General features: G+C 42.1%; 3 protein-coding genes across 6 annotated transcripts in view; all 3 read left to right on the top strand.

The window, feature by feature from the left end:
- The window catches only part of dock11 (dedicator of cytokinesis 11), a 56,892-nt gene extending 49,319 nt beyond the window's left edge, over positions 1 to 7,573 (top strand). For 2 of the 3 annotated variants that reach the window (XM_034615415.1, XM_034615414.1), the window contains 6 exons: positions 641 to 787; positions 1,908 to 2,118; positions 2,659 to 2,849; positions 2,949 to 3,049; positions 3,168 to 3,306; positions 6,229 to 7,573. In XM_034615415.1, the coding sequence (XP_034471306.1) occupies positions 641 to 787; positions 1,908 to 2,118; positions 2,659 to 2,849; positions 2,949 to 3,049; positions 3,168 to 3,306; positions 6,229 to 6,318 (879 nt within the window). In that variant the 3' untranslated portion in view covers positions 6,319 to 7,573. Of the gene's footprint in view, positions 1 to 640; positions 788 to 1,907; positions 2,119 to 2,658; positions 2,850 to 2,948; positions 3,050 to 3,167; positions 3,307 to 4,522; positions 4,542 to 6,228 lie in introns of all 3 variants that reach the window. The other variant, XM_034615416.1, reaches the window with a different exon arrangement.
- Positions 7,574 to 9,278: 1,705 nt separating this feature from the next.
- Positions 9,279 to 10,169, top strand: LOC117779329 (protein phosphatase 1 regulatory subunit 15B-like). Its single transcript, XM_034615422.1, has 2 exons — positions 9,279 to 9,657; positions 9,864 to 10,169. Exons 1-2 carry the CDS (start codon positions 9,358 to 9,360, stop codon positions 10,104 to 10,106), a joined length of 543 nt encoding a protein of 180 aa, XP_034471313.1. The 5' UTR covers positions 9,279 to 9,357; the 3' UTR covers positions 10,107 to 10,169.
- Positions 10,170 to 10,937: 768 nt separating this feature from the next.
- On the top strand, positions 10,938 to 21,007 carry il13ra1 (interleukin 13 receptor, alpha 1). Of its 2 annotated transcripts, none has more exons than XM_034615418.1 (10): positions 10,938 to 11,295; positions 13,453 to 13,610; positions 15,288 to 15,450; positions 15,601 to 15,700; positions 16,941 to 17,098; positions 17,183 to 17,313; positions 17,563 to 17,728; positions 18,691 to 18,790; positions 20,334 to 20,418; positions 20,523 to 21,007. In XM_034615418.1, exons 1-10 carry the CDS (start codon positions 11,223 to 11,225, stop codon positions 20,613 to 20,615), a joined length of 1,227 nt encoding a protein of 408 aa, XP_034471309.1. In that variant the 5' UTR covers positions 10,938 to 11,222; the 3' UTR covers positions 20,616 to 21,007. The 2 variants fall into 2 exon arrangements, with proteins under 2 accessions (XP_034471309.1, XP_034471308.1); XM_034615417.1 differs by having other exon boundaries at positions 10,940 to 11,295; positions 20,520 to 21,007.
- Positions 21,008 to 21,027: the final 20 nt, after the last annotated feature.

Here is a 21,027-nt window from a genome sequence, read left to right as displayed (position 1 = left end):
CCGCTTCACTTCCAGTCTGTGTGCGGCACGGGGGAGGATGTACCATTCCCTTCCTCTGGCAAAACAAATTGCTGTATGGCTTCGTGTGGAGTTGAACTTTGGGGAACTTTGATATTTGCTTGGCATTTGCATATGTGACCGTTCCCTCATACTTCCCGTTTTTTTTTTCAAAATACTTTTACAAGTAATGTACAAGTAACAAGAGGAGAATTGGTCCACTGATCCAATCAAAGCGGGCAGGTAACTGGTGAAGAAACAATTCAAATGGATTCGGGAAGAGGCCGTCACTGAGGCTACACTGTTTGTTAAAATGACAATGCAGACAATGCAATTTTAGACTGTTAATATGATAGTCGGTATAATTCTTGTATTAAACAAAATATACAATAGGCACAGTTAATGATGTAGGTTACACTTGGCAAGTTCTTTAACTTTTAAGTATATTTAAAAACAAAGCGTTATATGATGTGTAAAAAGAAAGATAATCCCAAATCCAACAGCAAGAGAAGCAAGTCGGATTTGTTGTTGTTGTATCAGACTTTCTCCTGAACCAAATGGATTATTCATGTATTTGCATTCCCTCCAGTTGGATGGACCCTACTCTTATTCATAACTCAAACCAGATGTGTATTTCTCACAGGGTTTCTTCGAGGAAGAGGATGGGAAGGAATACATTTACAAAGAGCCCAAACTCACTGGCCTTTCAGAAATCTCTCAGCGGCTGCTGTCGCTCTACGGGGAGAAATTTGGGCCAGAAAACGTCAAGATAATACAGGACTCCAACAAGGTGCGGTAGATACATAGAGAATGGTCACTTGGAAGAAACGGTCAGAAATGAAAATATTTCATTTGGCATTGCAGCCCTGCTCTTGTGTGAATTGAGAATCTGTTGCTGTTGAACCAGGGGCAGGTCCTGGGCAGCTCCTCAGAATGTTTTGACTTCTTGTTCTTTTCTGAGTGGAGGGATGCTAGTTCCAGTAAGACCCATTTTTACTCAATCTATTGGACCGGGTCAGGAGAGCTGGATTCCAAGACACACCCACAACTCCAGCTTGATCCTGTGGAACATATTCTAGGTCATCAGCATTAGAGATTTCAGACCATGAATCGAGACCATAAATTTCGTCCTGTTCATGTAGCATCTTTATGACCATTTCAGCCGTAAATCTGGAATGATTGCAACCAGCATACTATCACTCTGGAAAAATAAAATAAAAAAGCACAAGAACATTTACAACTGCACATAAATCAGTCTATTTAGTATATACTGTTCTATTTCAAGTTTTATTTTGTGTTGATCTAGCTATCGTAGATAACAGCTAGTTAGTATTACATAGTTCTCTTTCTCACTAGTAATGGATTGTAAAATAAGACTTACGTGCATCAGATTTGCAAAAGCAGCTGCGTGAAATGTACGTCAGATGCTCTGTAGTGAATACAGAGCACCTCATTTTTGACCCATGTTTAAAAGTGATGTAGAAATAAAGTAAGAAAGGATAAATACAAATAATGATTTGTGGTAATCAAACAAGATAAATAATGAATACCTGGAATATTAAATGAAGATATAGCAAAGAAACACTGAGTCGGGTCACTTTTGACCCCTTGTGTAACAAAGGGTTAAGAAAGTCTAGAGAGTGGATTTTGGATGACTTTTTCATTACTCACTTTCAACAAGTCTGATTTAAGCCTCACCAATCTTAAAGACCCCTTTTTGCATTTCAAGCAGGCCATTAGTTGGGTCAAAAGTGTTTCTTGAAATAAAACATTTCTATCCTATTTCTCATGCTATTGTAATACCTTCTAACACCTTATATGCTTTTGTCATGTCTGATTTCCACACCTGTTGATTTTAAAAATCAATTTGACTCGACCTGCATTGTGTTAACGGTGTGCTTGCCCCATAGGTGAATCCCAAGGACCTGGACCACAAGTTTGCTTACGTCCAGGTGACGTTTGTCAAGCCGTACTTTGAGGAGAAGGAGGCGCCAGAGAAGAAAACGGACTTCGAGAAATGCCACAACATCAGCCGCTTCGTGTTCGAGGCGCCGTACACGCTGTCGGGCAAAAAGCACGGCGGCGTGGAGGAGCAGTGCAAGAGGAGGATCGTACTCACAAGTGCGTGAGATGCGCTCGCAAGCAAACCGCTCTGTTGTAGTGTTAGAAGCCTATTGATTGGGAAAGGGATGTGATACAGTGATGAGACAGTGTTGGGTTCTAAAACTCCCTGTATTTAACATCACAAATACACACAGTACCTCATACTCGAAAATACACCACATTAATGAGCTTTTAATGCATATTTTATTGTTGAGTTGTAATAGCTTTTTTTTTCGCTCTGCACATTCATTGCTTTGTACATGTAAGCAGGGCTGTGACCACCTAAATGGGAGTTAACATCAACAGCTGGTCAGTGGAATTTTGATCTTAGATCGGTCTACATCATCTCTGGTACATACAGTAGTGGTTAACCAAGAGAGTCCTCAGCCTCTCAGACTGAGTCAGAGTGGAAATGCTACAGAACAGATAAAACAACGGAGGCTTTGGTTAATTCCTCAGCCTGTTTACAGTGGCCTGAATTGTCATTTAAAGTCGACCTTTTTCTCTGGAAGTTTGTGCATGACCGTGTCTGTTTTGCCTTCCCTCCCGTCTCTACAGCCGCCAACGCCTTCCCGTACGTGAAGAAGCGTGTGGAGGTGTTAAGAGAGAACCATGTGGAGCTCAAGCCGGTGGATGTGGCCATTGATGAGATGAAGGCGCGAACGGCCGAGCTGATCAAGCTCTGCTCCAGCCAGGAAGTCGACATGATCCAGCTGCAGCTCAAACTGCAGGGCTGCGTGTCAGTGCAGGTCTGAGTTAATAATAAAAAATTGAATCTTCTTCAAACATGCTGATTATTACTTGTTTATGCACCAAATAAGAATGCTCAACATTTTGTTTTGTTGCAGGTGAATGCAGGTCCTATGGCCTATGCCAGAGCATTCCTTGATGACAGTAAAATCAATCAATCTGGTAACAAGAAAGTAAAAGACCTTAAGGACATTTTCAGGTACCCTTCTTCTCATTACCATTATTCTGTGTATAGTAGTTTTCAAGATCGTCCTCTTTTCTCATTTCCTTTAAGTTTCTTATCAAGTGAATTGGACTTCATTTTTGAATACTTGCAGACGCTTCGTGGAGGCTTGCAGCATGGCTCTGGACATCAACGAGCGTCTGATTAAAGAGGATCAGTTCGAGTACCATGAGGGCCTGAAGGGCAACTTCAAGGAAATGGTGAAAGAGTTGTCGGACATCATCCATGAACAGGTACACTTATTTTTCTTCGCTCCAGAAAGTTTTTTGATGGGGGGGGGGGTTTCACACTCAAACAAATGCATTTAGAGACTTGTTTTGTACCTTTTCGGCGTCTTGAGTAAGATTATTGCAATTTCCTGGGATTGTGTCACTCAACAATCCATGACAATAAATCCATTAGCAAATGTTGCCTTGAGAAATTTAACGGCTGCGTATTCTATTCATTGGTTGGGTCACATACAAATATTAAATACATATTTTGTAACATTGACCGTGCAAAAAGGTTCTGGTTTTGTGTCTTGAGTTTTCTGTCAGACAGTTGACACAAATAGAATTTGCACAGGGGATTAAAAGAAAGGACATTGTCGAAATTCAGCAGCAGCATGAAAGCTTTACCTCTGGACAGAAGTAAAGAAAACCAAAACTACCTACATGGTTTGATCCTGCGAGATATAATATATGACTACACGAATAAAACCTGTTTTTAAACAGCTTCCTGGAGACTATTATTACATTGTACCCATTATGACCTTGGCGTCACAGTGCTGTGGTTTATTTTCATAAATACAAATGATCAGAATGGGGTGGAGGGGCAAATTACATTACACAGAGCTGTTATCACTGGATTAACCCTGCTGTTTATGTTATGAACTTACTGATACTTATAGAATCATATTGTTTTAACACTGGTCCTGATCAGACCTGCACTTGCACCATACAGCGGTGTTGATTTAGCATTGCTGAATTTTCTCCTGGAACAAGCCCTGCCCTGACAATTGGCAGAATCGAGCTGATTCTACCAAGGCAGAGTTGAAGATGGAGCTAGCTTAGCTGTTGTGTGACAAGGTTTTAGGAGAAGTTGGCGGCGTGCAGAGACGCAGCAGCTTTCCTCTCCTCTGAACAATGTTTAACTATGTGCCATTTCTGTTGCGTATTGTTTTATATATATTGTATGTACCACTCAAGTAGACATGCTGAATTTCCTTGTCCTGCTGTGCAATGACTAAGGCCTTTTATTTGATTCTGTTTGTGTGTACATGGCATACTTGACTTTAGCTGCTGTTAGTCACTTAACTATTGCCAAACAATTCTGTGTGTTTTTTTTCTGTCTGAATGAGTCATGGCTGTATTGCTGTCACACATGGTGGAGGTGTTATTTTGGTTGAGCTGTTCTCATTCCATTAAACTAACTGGTCTGACTTCTTCTCTCCAATGTGCTGACCTTTAGCTATAAGGGAAAAAAACAGGTAATGTGATCATTAAGTCTGTTGAAGCTCAAGTATGTCATTTTGTTCTTTTTATTGTTTAAGTTATTCATTAATGCACCTTCTTAGTTAAAAGCGAGGGTTGGTAAAACTGGAAAAGTTAGAAAGGACAGGCCATACTTTGAAAAAAATGACACCGATACACTCCATCCCCTCCCATCTGAGCTTTGGTCAAAGCTACGCCCCGAAAACACATGAACGTGCACTACCTGACAACTGCTACAAGCCGATTTGATCCATAACCTCTGGCTCTCGTCATCTTGGCTGAGGGCTCCAGTCATGCATGGGCAGGGTGCAGGCAGGCAGGTTAATTAGTGACAGAAGGGAACGCCAGCTCATTTGATTCCTTCTTCTAAAATCAAAGGTTGTGTTTATTACATACCTGCAAGGGCCACAGACGCAGACTTATCTTTTTTAATGAGACAACTTTATGGATAGATGGCTATTGGGACATGAAGAGGAAAGAAGTGCTGCAGAAACCCTACCGTGAATTACTTCCATATACTGTATGTTTCAGTTAAATGATAAAGTTGATGGGACATAATTTAGTTATCACATATATTTTAGTTATGATGGGCTGCTGTGTTTGTTATTACAGTTTTAATGACGTTTCCTTCAAGAGACAGTCAATCCTTTGGGTAGAAGTGAGTGTAAACATGGTGGGGCAGGTTTTTTTGTGAAGGGCGCAGAGGTTTCTTTATTATTCAAACATTCAAACGGAAAAAAAGTATATAAAGAAACAGTGTAAATAGGAAAGACAAAAGCAATAAAACAAACAAATTGTTTTTTACCCTAAAATGAGTCCTTTATATTTAAATTATTATAATATTTACGTCGAGAGAGGTCCCTCTCTACAGAGGCCGCTATGTTTTTTACAGTAGCCCAGACTGGACAAACTAAACATCTTTTGAGTTTTTATGACAACTGAAGGCTACCACAGGTTCTCTTTCATGTTTGGAAGGGGAGGGTGATGTGAGGGGGATTCAGCTGCAACATGCAACTTCACCACTAGACGTCACTAAATTCTACACACTGAACCTTTAAATCCAAAAAACGAGCAAAAAAACCTTTCAAATCAATCCTGAATTTGGTAGGTAGTCGATGAGGAGCGGACAATACTGATATAATGTGAAAACATGTAAAAGAAATACCCTCCAAATGTATTTATATGGCATCAAGCTGCAACAAAGATCATAATGATAATTTAAAAAAACTTGTGTAATTAATAGCTTTGTTTTATGTGTTTCATCATATAAACGTTTTTTTGTCACTGTTCAGCTTATGTGTTGAACCTCATAGTGTCACATCCCATCATCCTATCAACGAGTGTGAAATTTGGCTGATTTGACTGTGTGTGTGTGTCCTGTAGGTTTAGGTTAAGGTCATAGTTAGTTTAGGTTAAGGTTAGTTAAAAGTTAGGTTAAGGTTAGGTTTTGGTTAGTTTTAGGTTACAGTTAGTATATAGTTTGGGCTAGGTAAGGTTTAGTTTATGGTTATGTTAATGGTCAATGTAGAGTTAGGGTGTGGGTGTGGGTGTTGGTGTGGGTGTGGGTGTCGGTGTGGGTGTGTGTGTCGGTGTGGGTGTGTGTGTCGGTGTGGGTGTGGGCGTGACCTTTGTCTTTGTGCAAGAACTGACCCTCATCCTGTTGATGTCCTGCTCTGACCCCAGATCTACCAGGAGGACATGATGCGCTCCCTGTTACAAAACTCTTGTCACGTGTTTTGTGCCATCAGCGGGACGTCAACCGACCTGGGCTGACCTCTGAACTCATCCCCCTCCGCACCCCATCGCCCCCTGCCGCCTCTCGCCCCTATGTACTTTATATCCTCTCACTTCTCCTTCAAATGGACCTGGACGTGCCGTCGATGGTCTGGGAGGGCAGAAACATAAAATACGGCAGCAGTGTTTCTGAGAATGTAACGCAGCAGCACCAACTAATGGTCAGCATGTCAGGTTGAGGTGTTGTGCAGAGTCATGCTAGGTAGCATTGCACTTTTTTCTTCCGCCTTGGCGACAAACTGCAGGATCAAATGTTTTCATTCCAGAGAGATGTACTACAACTTCTTTTCAGTCCTCTCTCTGCAATGTTTCCCTTTAGAGCTATGCAGGACACGGCGCTCTCCGCAGTGAGTTTTTTTCACTCCTTGTTTAGACGACAGCGGTGTCTTCCCCCAGTGTGTTTCTAAACAGGATGATCAGTATCAAAGCTTGACTGGTTCTGCTGTAACATGGATCCAAATCAGCCAAGCCAAGGGTGAGCCTTTACAGCCTTGTGTTGCATGCCCAGCAGATTGTGATTCACACATGTCACGTTTGTGGGGCATTGGGCCAAAGTTATAAACCCAGTTTGTTTGACACGGGACAGACCTCAGGGTTGTTTTAATACTGTGTAATAAAGCTGCTCTTAAGGATTTGCAAAGTTTAAAAGTAGCTTCATCACATTTTATATATAAAAAAATCTATTGGCAATAATCATACTGTCCTAGATTTGTAATGAATTTTGTCAAACCAGGCAAGAAGATGAAAAAATTCTATCAGTGCTTCGTAACTATCAACACAACAGTATTCTCCGGGAGTTCAGAAATTGAAATTTGAGGACAGGACACACCGATCACAGCAGCTGTGATAATATTTACTTCAGGACAGAAAGTGACGGCTTCCTCTCAGCTGGGAGTACATCCAGTGCCTTTGTGCTCTGCCTTTAATCTAAATAAATAAAAACCACCACTTGCTGGTTATTCACAGTATTTCACAAGTGCTACACTGAAATTAGCAGATTGAATGAATAATATTTAAGTACGTGTACATAATTAGCTGTAAATTGAATTCTGTATCCATGTATGTTTGTACGTACTGTATGTAATTATATTTGTAAAATTTGGGACTCTTGTTCGGTCCAAAGTCTGTCCTAGCAGAGATTTTTTTCTTTTCATTTTTACTGCATTGTACTCACAAGTGCTGCTGCCTGTCAACCTTACTTTGTAAAGCGTTTTTTTTTTCCAATAAAACTTGGGAAAGCAATTGAGACTGGGGACAGTGTTTATCTGGTAGCACTGCAGAGGATGCCAAGTTGTCATGGAGTTCACTCTTTAACTTTGGATTAGATGTGTTAGACATCTGTGCTGCGCCATCTGCCGCAGGCGGTTGTGCAACATGATTGAAAGCTGCAGGAGAGCCACTGAAATGGATGCTGTAATCACCCTTGAAAGAAAATCTGTTTCACACATGTCATGTTACCCCACTGATGTTTTAGTGAGGGTATTGAATTCAGGGCCTGAGTCAGCGTCTTCCACAACAAAACTGAGAACAACAATTTCTTGTCTTCTCTGTACTTGTCATGTTGAAACAGGATGAGGGCCCAAAAAACAGTTGCTGCAAAGTTCCGCCCACACTTGACTCAAAAACTGTTGTAAAGTGTAGAATTAAGCAGGCTCTCTTTTCAGACATGAACTCCAGAAAATTGGACATTTTCTGGAGTTTGCCTTTGACACACGAAGAATGCTGCAGGAGTATGTTCAAATCAGAAGCATTTAACAGAAACAGGAAAACAATGGGGTCACTCAAGGGAAAAGGCATATATAAAGATCGATCAGCCATTTTATGAATCAAAAGTGGATCATTCAAATGAGGATCGATTTGAATCGGTGAATCTGTTTATACTCTCCACACCTGATTATAAATGTTGAACCGTTTCTGTTGCTATAAGAGGCTTCTAGAATGGCGATGTCTCCCAATGACCTGGTGACATCATCACATGCCTGTGATCTTGGCCTTTTTACTTCTTGATAACGGATTTTTCTCTTATTACCCTATGTTATAAAGGAGATGGCAAGAAGTTAAAAGGCAAAGGCATGTGATGGTTGCCACCTGCCACTAAACCAAACTACAAAATGATGATTTTACACTGACCAACTTGTTTACAAATATGACTGACAGACATATATCCAGCGGGCATGGAGTCACCCCAGCTGCCCTAAACTGTCAGAAAAGCCCAGGGATGAGCCTGCTGTCAGATTTGTCCTCAGCTGAAGACTGGATGGAGACAAACCAACTCTGTCCACAGCAATACGGGACAAACCCCCCCACTGCAGAGACAGCTTGTATGTTTGTTCAGAGCCAAGACAATGACAAGGCCTCAGGCAGCACGGTTGACTGGCAGTCCGATGGCCCCCGGAAGTCTTTGTGCAAAAGTGTGGGCAGCCTTTGTGTCTGGGAAGATCCTGTCTCAGGCAAGGAGGAAGAGGATGATGAGAGCCTCTATATGATGAACTCCTTCAGCAGGTCCCCAGACCCCTACAACCCATTTAACTTTCAAGCCCCGCTCAGAAATCAAAGGCCCGACAAGGCCTCTCCAAGTGTGCCATCTCCATCTGAATGCAGGAAGAAGGAGGAGAGGCTGGACAACGCCCTCCCCGAGGCCTCTGCCCCGACCCCCTCCAAAAAGGTCAGTGTCTCTTGTGTCAGTCTCGCCTCTTCCAGAGGTTTTCGTTCACTGTTTTAAATTAAAACGATAGTTTGAAAGTTTTAATGTTTAACGACAGGAAACTGAATTTGTTTTTTTTCTTCTTTGTGTCATTCACTAATAATTTCTGTTCTTTCACTTCCTCTTCTTCTCCCTGTCAGGTTCGATTCTGTGATCATGGGGAGGAGTTCATCCTCAGCTCTGAGAACGCTGGCCATGCTTCCTGGCAGGAGGGGACCTGGGACCGCTGCCAGGAGGTGAAGGGCAGTGGCTACTGCTTGCAGCCACAACGCTGTATCCTGGTAAAAAGCCAAAATGAAACCATCCCTTCCATCATGGACTTCCCCAGCAGCAACGAGGAGGAGGAAAACCAAGCCGATGACGAGGCCTCGGACTCAGACACAAAGGAAGAGGATGCTGAGAGCCTCTCTTTGTTCAACTCGTTCAGCAGATCCCCAGACCCCTACAACCCATTTAACTTTCAAGGGCCCGACAAGGCCTCTCAGAGTGTGCCATCTCCATCTGAATGCAGGACGAAGGAGGAGAGGCTGGACAACGCCCTCCCCGAGGCCTCTGCCCCGACCCCCTCCACTTCCACCTTATCTTCTTCCTTCAGGTCCCAGAGTGCCAAAAAGGTCAGTGTCTCTTGTGTCAGTCTCACCTCTTCCAGAGGTTTTCATTCACTGGGTTTTTAATTAAATTGATAGTTGGAAAGTTTGAATGTTTATCAACAGGAAACAGGAAAATAAAGTTCTTCAATTTGTCATTACTGATCGATTGATCAATAAACTAATAGTTTCTGTCCTCTCTCACTCCCTCATCCTCCTCTTCTCCCTGTCAGGTTCGATTCTCTGATCATGTGGAGGCGCGCTTCCTCAGCGGTGAGGAGGATCGCCGGAGCCCCTGGCAGGAGGCGGCCGTTAACCGCTTCCGATTCCAAAGGCGCTGCCAGGAGGTGGAGAAGATTATCAGCTACTGCCTCCAGCCGGAGCACCGCAGCATGGTGTACAAATACCTCTACCCCAATGACACATCTCCGACTCATTGTGTTAGTTTTACTGGAAAGAACACCGAAGAAAAATAAAATGTAAAACTTCATTGATATCATTACAAAAGAGGTCTTGAAGTTTGAACTATTATTACAGGAGTCGGCAATCAAAAATGATGCAGTTACTGTTTAAGGCAGACCACTCGAGGCATTGACATTGTTTTTTCATGCACTGGTCAATTTTTAGATTTTGGTCTGCTTTGCTCTTTAACTCTAATGGAAAGAAAACTTCCAAAAATACACATTTAGATGGTATTTGTTCTACTGTACCCTTTCTGCACCTGTAGGTAGATTTCTCCTAAATTCACCAAACAAGCTCATCTGCCTAATTAAACATAACATTTTCAGGAGAAAATACTGTCTTGATGTAGCTCAATAACCGGGGAAGTTCCTTGTTGACCCTATTCACCTGCAGTGCCAATTGGTGAATGTATGCCAATTATCGCATTTGAATTAGTTGAAGCCTAGGTGGCATTGCACGTCTGCCGCCTTGGGGACAAACTGCAGGATTAACCGTTTGTTTTCATTAGAGATGTTGTTCTACAACCTTTTTTCAGTCCTCTCCTCCAGTGATTTTTTTTATTTGACTACTTGAGAGGACAGTGGCGTCTTCCCCCAGTGTTGATCAGTGCTTCAGGTTTAACTGGTTATGTCAGTCAAGTCCAGGGTGAGCCTTTACAGCCTTGTGCTACATGCCAGCAGGTTGTGATTAAGAGATAAGTATCGAGCAGCTGCTTGTGTTGAAACTTGATCCACGTCCTCATTTGGGTCCGGGCTACTTCCTGGTGGAGTTCATGGACCCAGGTTGCTGATAGAGAGGCAGGCTTATTCTAACGATTCCCACGCGGGCTCCAGAGGAGGGCTCCCGCCCACTCCGATCCTAACCCCTCCCCGCCGGTCCTTCCCGGTAGAGTGGACCACACACACCCACAAGTGCGCTTCTGGATATCCACAGTTTTTGTCTTATCCCCGTCGTTCACTTTCTTCTTGTTCTTGACGCGACGTCTTTCTCCCTGGGTCCGCCTCGACAACACAACCGGATTAGGCGCTGTGGCCACTGATGGATCTGTTTAATGAGTGGAAAACCAGGAATTGAGAGAGGGGGGGGGAGTTGAGCCGCCGACGCACCGAAAAAGACGCTCGAGGACAACCATGACGGTGACTCCGGGGCTCCTCGCCGCTTTAACGCTCAGCGCCATGTTGACGGTTTCCCGCTGCGATGCAGGTAAACAGTCCGTCACATTCCTGTCATATCACCGACATGTGAGATGTGAGTGGGGACAGGGCGTGAGTCATCAACACATGATGGTCAATCGCCACCAGCCTGTATTAACCAGGCAGCTTCTGACAGCTCACTGGCTTTATTCGGTGTTTACATTCCTTTTTCCGGTTGATTAGTTAACCTCTTCAATTGTTTTTTTTTAAAGATATATAATTGTTTTTATATAATTTGTGTGTTTGAAGCATGTGTCATTTTTTCATTTTTTTTAAAAATAATGTTTCAGTGGAGTTGGCAATTGTTTATTTTGCACGTTTTTTTTTTGCATGTTTACATTTTTGGTGTGTTTCTTTGACAAAAAAAGTCACAGCAAAGAAACTTAAATAAAATCCCTAATATAGTTTTTTTTTTTTTTTTTAAATGTATTTTTGCATGTTTTGTGTTGATGTTTCTTTGGGGCTTCAGAAAAAAAGCTAAGTGTGAAACCTGACTTGATGAAGAATATGCAGAAGGCGAAGTAAGAACAAGAAAATTCAAAGTGAATTAGAAAAGAAAAAAATGACTGAAATAAAATGTAAACCGTAAATAAAGGGTATGATGAGGGGGGGGGAAAGTGTTACTGCAGAAAATACTAGCGCAGCAAAAAACATATTTCCCCACAAAATTATGATTTGTAATGTAAAAACCAGAGCCTTTAATTCGAGTGAATGTTTTTGCTGAATAACGATCATGTTACTTTAAACCGCCTGTGTTTGGATTTGATCTGCAGAACGTAACTCAACTGCTCCACGCACCATCAAATATGATTGATCCCACGCCAGGGAAATTCACAGCAGTAGAAAGTCAGAATGAGGAAGAGAAGAGAACACGTGAAATAAGAAAAAAAGAGAATAAAATAGGCAATAAAATTTAAACATTTAATAAAAATACAGAGAATACATACATTAAACACACCTTTTCACTACCAACAGAAGTGTCATTTCTAGAGAGATGAAACTGGTTAAAGTGTAGTGACACAGAAGGATTGCATGAGGATGTAAACTGTATTTGTGCATTATGTGTAAGGAGATATTGAAATAAACATAGATGCATTTATAGACTGTAATAAGCATATAACATGTAGCATTATAAATAGGAGTATGCTATATAGTATAACTATATTAAGATTCATATATACACTGCTTAAAATAATGGAGGGAACACTTAATGGACACAGTATAACACCAAGTCAGTTAAACTTCAGGGATATAAATCTGTGCATTTAGAAAGCACAAGTGATGTGAATCAATTTCATCTGCTTTGGTGCAAATGAAAGTGACAACAGGTGCAACGGAAGCAAAAGCAAGGCAACCCCCTGAAGGAATGGTTTTACATGTGGTGGCCACAGACAGCTGCTCTCTCCTTCCTGACTGATTCTTCTCTAGTTCTGTGTTCTGCTCATGTCCTTGTCACCACTGGTAGCATGAGGCAGTACCTGCAGCCAACTCAGGTTGCAAAGTTAGTCCAGCTCCTCCAGGATGGCACATCCATACGTGTGGTCGCAAGAAGGTTTGCTGTGTCTCCCAACACAGTGTCAAGATCATGGAGGAGATACCAGGAGACCGGCCGTTTCACAAGGAGAGCTGGACAGGGCCGTAGAAGGGCATCAACCCAGCAGCAGGACCAGTATCTGCTACTTTGTGCGAGGAGGAACAGGAGGAGCACTGCCAGAGCCCTAAAAAATTACCTACTGGCTAGTGATGTGCATGTTTCTGACCAAACTGTCAGAAACAGACTCCATGAGGTGGCACGAGGGCCCGACGTCCTCTAATGGGACCTGTGCTCACAGCCCAGCACCGTGCAGCTCGATTGGCATTCACCAGTGAACACCAGAATTGCCCCGTTCGATTCACAGATGAGAGCAGGTTCACACTGAGCACAGTCTGGAGGCGTCGTGGTGAACGTTATGCTGCCTGTAACGTCATCCAGCATGACCGGTTGGGTGGTGATGGTCTTCATTAGGGCTGGGGCGACGCATTGACGTAATCGACGTCATCGATTATGCAAATACTTTGATTTGTGCTATGTTGGTCGTGCGGAAGTTGGCTGCGCACAGTCAAAGCATCATTTGTTTTGAAACAGCAGAGGGTAATTTCTACCTCTTTTAAATATCTCCTCCCGCAGAGAACCAGCTTCCTCCTCCAACAAACCTGTCACTCAAGTGGCTCGACGAGTTTGCTGTGAACATGTCCTGGTCCTGGGAAAAGCCTGAGTCACTGCCAGACCAGTGTAAGATCACATACGTTCTGGTGCAGGAGCAGCGACTTCCAGAAAAAAAAGAGGTAAATCTCTCTGTCAAGTGTGGGAGGTCGCATGCAACAACTGAACTTGATTTTGATCTTATTCATATTTTAGACAACAAAAAGTGATGAAAGTTATAAATAGATTGACTCACCCCTCTTCAATTAATCAATCAAATTGTATTTGTATAGCCCATATTCACAAATCAGTGTGTCTCATAGGGCTTAACAAGGTTTGAAATCCTCTGCCCTTAACTCTCAACAAGAGTGAGGACAAAGTACCAAAGAAATCCCTTTTAAAAGGGCAAAAAAAACGTGAAGACCTCAGAGAGAGCCACATGTGAGGGATCCGTATATACTGTAGAATCAGAGGGGCAGTAATAACAGTTGTAATGATAGAGGTGTTGTCCGTAATGATAGAATATGTGAGGAGGTTATTTTGTTTATTAAAGCAATCTAGTTGTATTCATAATTCATGATCGCCTGCCACCACCATCGCAGTTTTAAGTATTGTGGTGGCACTGTTTAAATGTGATGATGCTCAAAACGTACTGAAGACATTTTAATTCAAGAACATATTAATTATCAATAAAATAATAATATAGCACCGTATAACATAATATCAAATGGGCAACATGGACATTGCAGAAGGAAGGCTTTAGTTTGCTAAATAATCTTTTGATTTTACAATGTAAGAACAATACAACCATAGGTAAACAAGTCCAATGCCAGGTGTGTCAACCCTGGTGTGCAATTTACTTAAAATGACAATGACTGACCGACTCAGAGCAGTTAAATCAAAATATCAGCGATGAAACAGATGTTACAAAAATACCACAACAAATATTGATCAAAGAGGTTACAACGCCCAATCCGACATGAAGGACCACACCTTCTGGTAAGCATGTGTACAGAAAAACAATAAGGCTGGGTGGGGTGTTGTTAATGCAGTGATTACAATCGTCAGGGTAATGTGCCCTTTTTTTTCTTTGCACATGGGTTTCAACATGCAATCAAGTTGCATCGTGGGAAGCATGTTTTGGGTGGCCTATGATTCAGGACATGTCGCACTCTGGTGTTTCACACATAATGTACAGGGTGTGTTTTTGCGAGTGGAGTACTAAATCCCTTGGGTGCCATTGAGCTTCTCCTTAAATTTTGAGGAGGAACTGTTTTGGAAAATCTTGGCCATGAGTTCAAGGTTTTCCAAGATTTGAGAGTCGGCTATTGAAAGCATTAATAATAACTGTGTATTTGAACAATTTAATATTATGTCTTATATAGTAGCACAGTTTATAATGACTCGGCCTGTGCAAATTGGTTAATATGAGCCTTTCAAAGACATATCAGTATTGAAGTTTATATTTGTCGGAAACCATTTTGGAAACCTTTATTTTATAGAATCAACAATGCAGATTAATATATATATAACATCAGTTGGCATTCATTGTGGACTGAAACATATCGTCTTCCTTCAAGCACTTACGACATTTGGCTTATTGTTTATCCTATATATATATATATATATCCTATCCCAGAGTCTTCAATGAGCAAACCATTTTATCTGCTTGAAACCTTTAATAGAACCGGGCTCTTGGTTTGCGGTTGTCTGCCTCTGCCCGGTTGCTATGAGAGAGAAAGGGAAAGAGGAAGATAAGACATGTGTCAGCGAACTGTCATCATAACTAAAGCCCAGGTTGTTGTTTTTTATTTGAGCAGGTGAAGCTCCTGACTTGGAGAAACCACATCGAGAATTGTGTCACAGAGAACATGGATTCTGATCATTGCACGTACACTGTTCGTGCCATCTGTGAACCATCCTACGCTGGTTGGAGTCCGAGCACTTTTGTGAATGAAACCGCTAAAAGAAAAGAGCCACGAGGTGAGTGCCAGAAAGTGGAAGGTAAACATACTGGGGATTTTGTATTTCGATGCTCTGTCCCATGCATTCATTGAGATGCATTAGAACCAGGCTTGAATCTTCTCCATGCACTGTATGTATGTGACGCCTTTGTTTTTTTGTCACACACAGCTGAATTGGTGAGGGATTTCCAATGTCTCATTACACAAGATGCACTGAACTGTTCATGGATCCCGGTGAATCCGTCTCTGAACCTGACGATATCCTATAGGTGAGAACATACATACAATATGTCAGTTAACTTCATTTTTATGATTGTCAACACTTGATTTGATTTTAAAACAATTACGGCCCCAATGGTTGTATGTAGAAACACAGAGACAAACTTTAGCACTACAATAGAAAAAAGACACACACACAAATCCATAAACATGTATACACACCAAATAAAAGTACCCCAGAATAAAAAAGTGAGAAAATAAATAAATAACAATAAAGTAATTAATTAAAAGAAAAAATTAGAGGATTCAAGGGCTGTGACAGGTACTTGTGCCATTTCAACCACTATCTATCCACCTGATTATTAATCCTAAAAGACATTTTCTCATTGGCCGCTTACACTCCAAGCTGAGAGAACCACACATGTGCCAGAGGGAAATCCACATATTTCCACTCTCTAACAATAGTCTTCTGACCCAACTTAATTGCCGTGTGAATCCAGTCGGCTCGAGGAGTTGGGAGGTTGCTTAGAGGGGATGGATTCCCTGAGGACATACAGACTAGGTGTGTAGGGAATATGTTCTGCCTATGATCTGTTTTATATTTCTTTATGAATAATATTTCTCTGCAACTTCAGGGTATATATGAATAATCCTGGTATCTATGAGATGTCTGCAGATGTATAAGCATCAGTATCGATGTTACTAGGTCAGAATAAAGGGGGGATGGAAAGTTTTGATCCGAAAACAGCTTTTTTCACCTGAAACGTAGCCGCCTGAGATGGAAGCATTTAGCCGTTGAGTTTTAATGTAGCAGTGACAGAGTTGATGAGTCATAGGATTTGTTTGCGGCAGCAGATGTCGGAATGTAAGAGGCACAAACAACACTGGCACAAATGAACTCCCCCTACCTGCCAAATGAGATGCATTCACACTGCAGCCCTCCATCCTTTCTCCTTACTGGCTCGTACAGTCTGAAAGGTGGTGTTGCCGAGTGATGCCTCATGAACAAACAACAAACCATAAACATTGATACCGTGATACTTCATTCCCGCTGATCCAGCTACATGTGCATGGCGTTGTCATTCTTAATTCAAGGCGGGCAGTGCTGTAAATGAGACATATCTTAATACTTGAAAGCATCTAGTGGCGACTGCAGGAACTGTGGCGTCCATGGTCCCTCTTCAAAGTAGTGAGGACTTAGCCAATAAAGATCAAAACCACAGCAACTCTTTGTGGTTCAACTTTCCTTCTGCCGACGTCATTCCTCACCTCTCCGTTTTGTCCCTTCAGGGCTTGCCTCTCAACTCACAACAACGGCAGTTTGAAAGCATGTGTTCAACCTTACAGCACTGGAACAAGGAACGGTTGTTACGTGAAAGAAGCTGACATTTACATCTGCATTTACATTGAGTCCAAAATTGGATGGAGCTACATCAAACCTGGATTCGGTTGGTTTTATCTCCAAAATAAATTATATTGATGTCATTACATGTGTCGAAAAATAAATATAAAACATCTTCCGATCTCCCCAGCAATACCTTCACCAGACTTGAGGATCAGAGAAGACAACAAGCACCTCAAGTTAACATGGTCACCTCCAAAGTTTGGAGAAAAATGTATTTGGATATACGAATTGTGCCACACACAATGCAGTGAGCCCAGAGTAAGTTGTCACCGTTTTCTCCCTGTCTTAAATAATGAGGTTTTGCATTTGACATACATTGACATATTTTTCTGGTGCAAATACCACAAATGGGAACATGTCTGCAGTACAAATATTTTCTAAATCTACATGTGTCTGTTTAAAGCCAAACATTTAAATTCAGACAACTGCATCATATTCCATTAGGGCTACATACTGAAGTTTCAAACTGTCCTCCTGTGTGTGTGTGTGTGATTTTTTTTTTTCCAGAAATGCCGGAACTTCACCTACACGCACTCGAACCAGAATGAGACGCCCTCGAACCAGAATGAGATGCCCTACAACCGTCACTGCCGTTACGAGTTCCGGTCCAGATGGATTACCAGCAAATATTGCACAGGAGTAGTCGGCTTTTGGAGTGAAATTGTACCTTATGGTAACCAATCAACTTTACTACACTGGATTCAAAAGTTGTAAAACAAGAATTACTGCACATATAAGCCTTTTATTAGGCATGGCCTGCAGAGGATCTACGGAGAATTCACCCACTTGCTCATGGTGATCTCCTGCTGTGTTCTCACATCAGCTTGCAGACAGATGAACACTGTAATATAACAAAAATAATAGTACATTTTATTTATACAGCACCTTTTATCCATGAAATGCAGCTCAAAGTGCTTTACAATAAAATCAAAGCCATGAAATAAGATAGATCAATAAGAACACGTTAGCAATAAAACAAAGAATTAGGATTTTTTTTTTTTAAACATAAAACTAGCAAAAGGTATAATAAGGAGAAGTTAAAAAAATGAGAATAAAGACAATGGTAAGATAGATAAAATTAATAAAAAGCTAGATCATAAAACTATCAACAGAAGTAGCTTGTCTGATGTGTCGTGGGAGTTTGTTCCATATCTTTGGTGCATAGCAAGAGAAAGCTGTGTCCCCAAAATTAGTAACTGTAGGATCTATTATGCGGCACTAATCACCGTGATCCAATGAGATGTTTCTGTCATTGGTGTTAATTTACTAAAGTAAACGTTAATAATGTAACGACATACGCAAGTGTCGGTGGTGAACCTCCTGTTCACCTCCAATTGATGCGAGTGAGTGGGTGAATAAAACATTTGCTTCCTGTGGCGAAGCAAATACACTGTGTTGAGTTCATCTTGGGTAAACTTTGACCCGCAGTATTCACCTCGCAGTCGTCTGCAGCGAGACTTCATATCAGATATCGCATGGAACACCGGCAGTTGATTTGCGGGAATGTTGTTTCTGCACGGGTTGGCTGAAGGGTTGGAGGCTGTGGGCATTTGGGGTTTTAGTAAAATTGCTGACTTGAGGAATACGTTGTAAAATTGTCCTTAAAAGCTGACACTTGTCTGTCGCTCTCCACAGGTACGGACAACCCTCCCGACAGGACACTGACCTACGCGGCCATCATTATCCCCACCATTTTGTTCGTCTGCATCATTCTGTCCTGCTACTGCTTCAGGAAGTAGGTTTGAGAAACAGAAATGAAGACATTGCATTTTACCGTCTGTAGATGGTGCAAGGGGAAACTCGCGGTGTCCAACTTGCTTCACGCTGAAGCTTGCGACCTGTTTTGAAGAGTCGGATGTTGCTGCACATGCTCTCATGAAACAGTACTTGAGATCTGCGACAATGAAGACGTTCAGTTTAGTTTTATTTGTATAGTGCCAAAGCAGAACATATATTATCTTGTTATATCTCTAAGAGAGACCGTACAAAATTATAGATTCAAAAAATGTATATCTGCCTCGACCGATTGGGGGGAGAGGAGAGAGAGAGACCAGGAACAGTTGTGTAATCATATTTAAACTCTGTCTTTCTGGTTGTTAATGAGAAGAGGGTTAGGGCGGTTGCCCCTGCTCCCAAGAAGAAGAAGAAATTCACTTTCTTCACGCGCATTCATCCGGGTTCTACGTTTCCAATACCAATGGCTGTGTCAAAAAGGAACAGTCACTGAGATTATTGCAACACCTGAGCTTTGTGCAAAAGGAGGTCAGTTGCTAGACGACAAACAGAGCTCGTATGTGTGACTAACGTATGTCAATAAACTTCCCTTGAACATGAAGGAACATGACTGAAACCTAAAAGACAAGTGACTGTTTCTCGTAACCCAATTTGACTTTGCTGGAGTTCTGCCAAAAGCTGTGCAGCCTCCAACTTTACTACTTTACCACGAAAGTAACCGAGTATGTTCTTATTAGTGTTGATGGGTGTGTTTAATGTGTGAACTAACAGTAGGACTGTTTAAAATACCTGCCCCACCCATGACCTCAGATACTGTAGGTGTGTAGAGCCAGAACTAATGAGTAGAGGCAGAGAAATCAATAATCAGGTAAAAGGTTCCTAAAGTAAGCCTTCAGTTCAGATTTGTATCTGTTGGGCACACACTAGGCGGCTTGTTTCCACATCCCACTCGAGTTTCATATCGCCCCCCTTGTTGAGGTGTAATTTCACAAAAATCATGTTTGTACACGTTGATGGGAACAGAGAAACTTTCTGTCCTCAACAGACATGTGCATAATTTTGCATCGTGTGAGTCAAACATCTGAGTGAAGTTTACAAGGAGCAAAATGGATAAATAAAGTGGAGGGAGGCGGTCAAATTAGTTTACAGGTCACTGGAAGCCACTGCAGAGATCCCTGTGAGGACTCATGTCGCTGGCCCCGTACACACCTCTGTCCTGAGAGACCCGATCACAAGTGGCCAACACTGAGTACATGTGTTAACACGTAGATGTCATTTGTGCTAACAAAGACCAAATAATGTTGTTTTGATCGGCATGAGAGAGAGTCAGGGGACGCTGAACGAATCTCCTGCAGCTGCAGTGAAGACTTTTAGAAAGGTATCAGTCAGAGGACGTCAGCTGAGTAGGTGGTCCTTCGTACGTGGCCACTTGTGATCGGAGGGAAATAAACAGCTGCTTGTTTGAACATTGTAAATTGTATGTTTTGGTGGTGGAAATATTTTGTGCTGGTTGCTTTAACTGATTGTTTTTGTGTGTTCTGTAGGCACAGCGACATTATTTGCCCCAACACACCAGATCCCTCGGCAATATTCAAAGAAATGGTGATGAGCGGAAACAAAGAACATAAGGTATTTATTTCTATATTGTCGAGGCACTAATTAAAATCTGTGTGCTCCACTCACCGGCTTTCTCTGCCTCCACAAACACTCATTACACTCATTGTGTTTTTCAGACCGAAAATCTGTACACGCCCATGCCAGAGGCCGTTGAGTCCTGCAAAGTCACCCTCATAAACCAAAGTGGCGCGCCGCAGGAAAACTCCTGACATGAACCAACCCCCCCACCCCCCGTGACCCCGTCATTCCTTGGGTGCTGAGCTGCCGGCGGAGAGCTTGAATACACTGCACGCCCACCTGCACCTGCGACCTGCACTCATTGGACGATAGTTACTGTCAGTCACACTGTGTCCATGCCCCAATGCTTACTGTGCTGGATCGTCTACTTGACTCTAAATGGGATGATAATTTACAAAACGAACATTGTGCTGCATTGAAGAAGACTTGTAATTATTGATTGAGACCTACAAGACTTGGAATCATTTTCACCCAGACCTCTATGGGAACTGAAGTCTTTTTGCGACCAGAACAGTGGAGTCGCCCCTTTGTTGGTCAGTGCAGAGCGGTGTTTGGATTGGGGTAAATTCATCACTGACGTGTGTAGTGGTTTAACACCAGACT

Source organism: Hippoglossus hippoglossus, chromosome 18, assembly GCF_009819705.1.
Source record: "Hippoglossus hippoglossus isolate fHipHip1 chromosome 18, fHipHip1.pri, whole genome shotgun sequence".
In the NCBI taxonomy this organism is placed as follows: Eukaryota; Metazoa; Chordata; class Actinopteri; order Pleuronectiformes; family Pleuronectidae; genus Hippoglossus; species Hippoglossus hippoglossus.
This window is presented reverse-complemented; position numbering and strand designations above follow the sequence as displayed.

Coding starts and splice junctions, on each gene's coding strand:
- LOC117779329 (XM_034615422.1), top strand. CDS start 9,358: ATGGACTTCCCCAGCAGCAACGAGGAGGAGGAAAACCAAGCCGATGAC. Junction 9,658..9,863: donor GGTCCCAGAGTGCCAAAAAG/GTCAGTGTCTCT, acceptor TCTCCCTGTCAG/GTTCGATTCTCTGATCATGT.
- il13ra1 (XM_034615417.1), top strand. CDS start 11,223: ATGACGGTGACTCCGGGGCTCCTCGCCGCTTTAACGCTCAGCGCCATG. Junction 11,296..13,452: donor GGTTTCCCGCTGCGATGCAG/GTAAACAGTCCG, acceptor CTCCTCCCGCAG/AGAACCAGCTTCCTCCTCCA. Junction 13,611..15,287: donor GACTTCCAGAAAAAAAAGAG/GTAAATCTCTCT, acceptor TTATTTGAGCAG/GTGAAGCTCCTGACTTGGAG.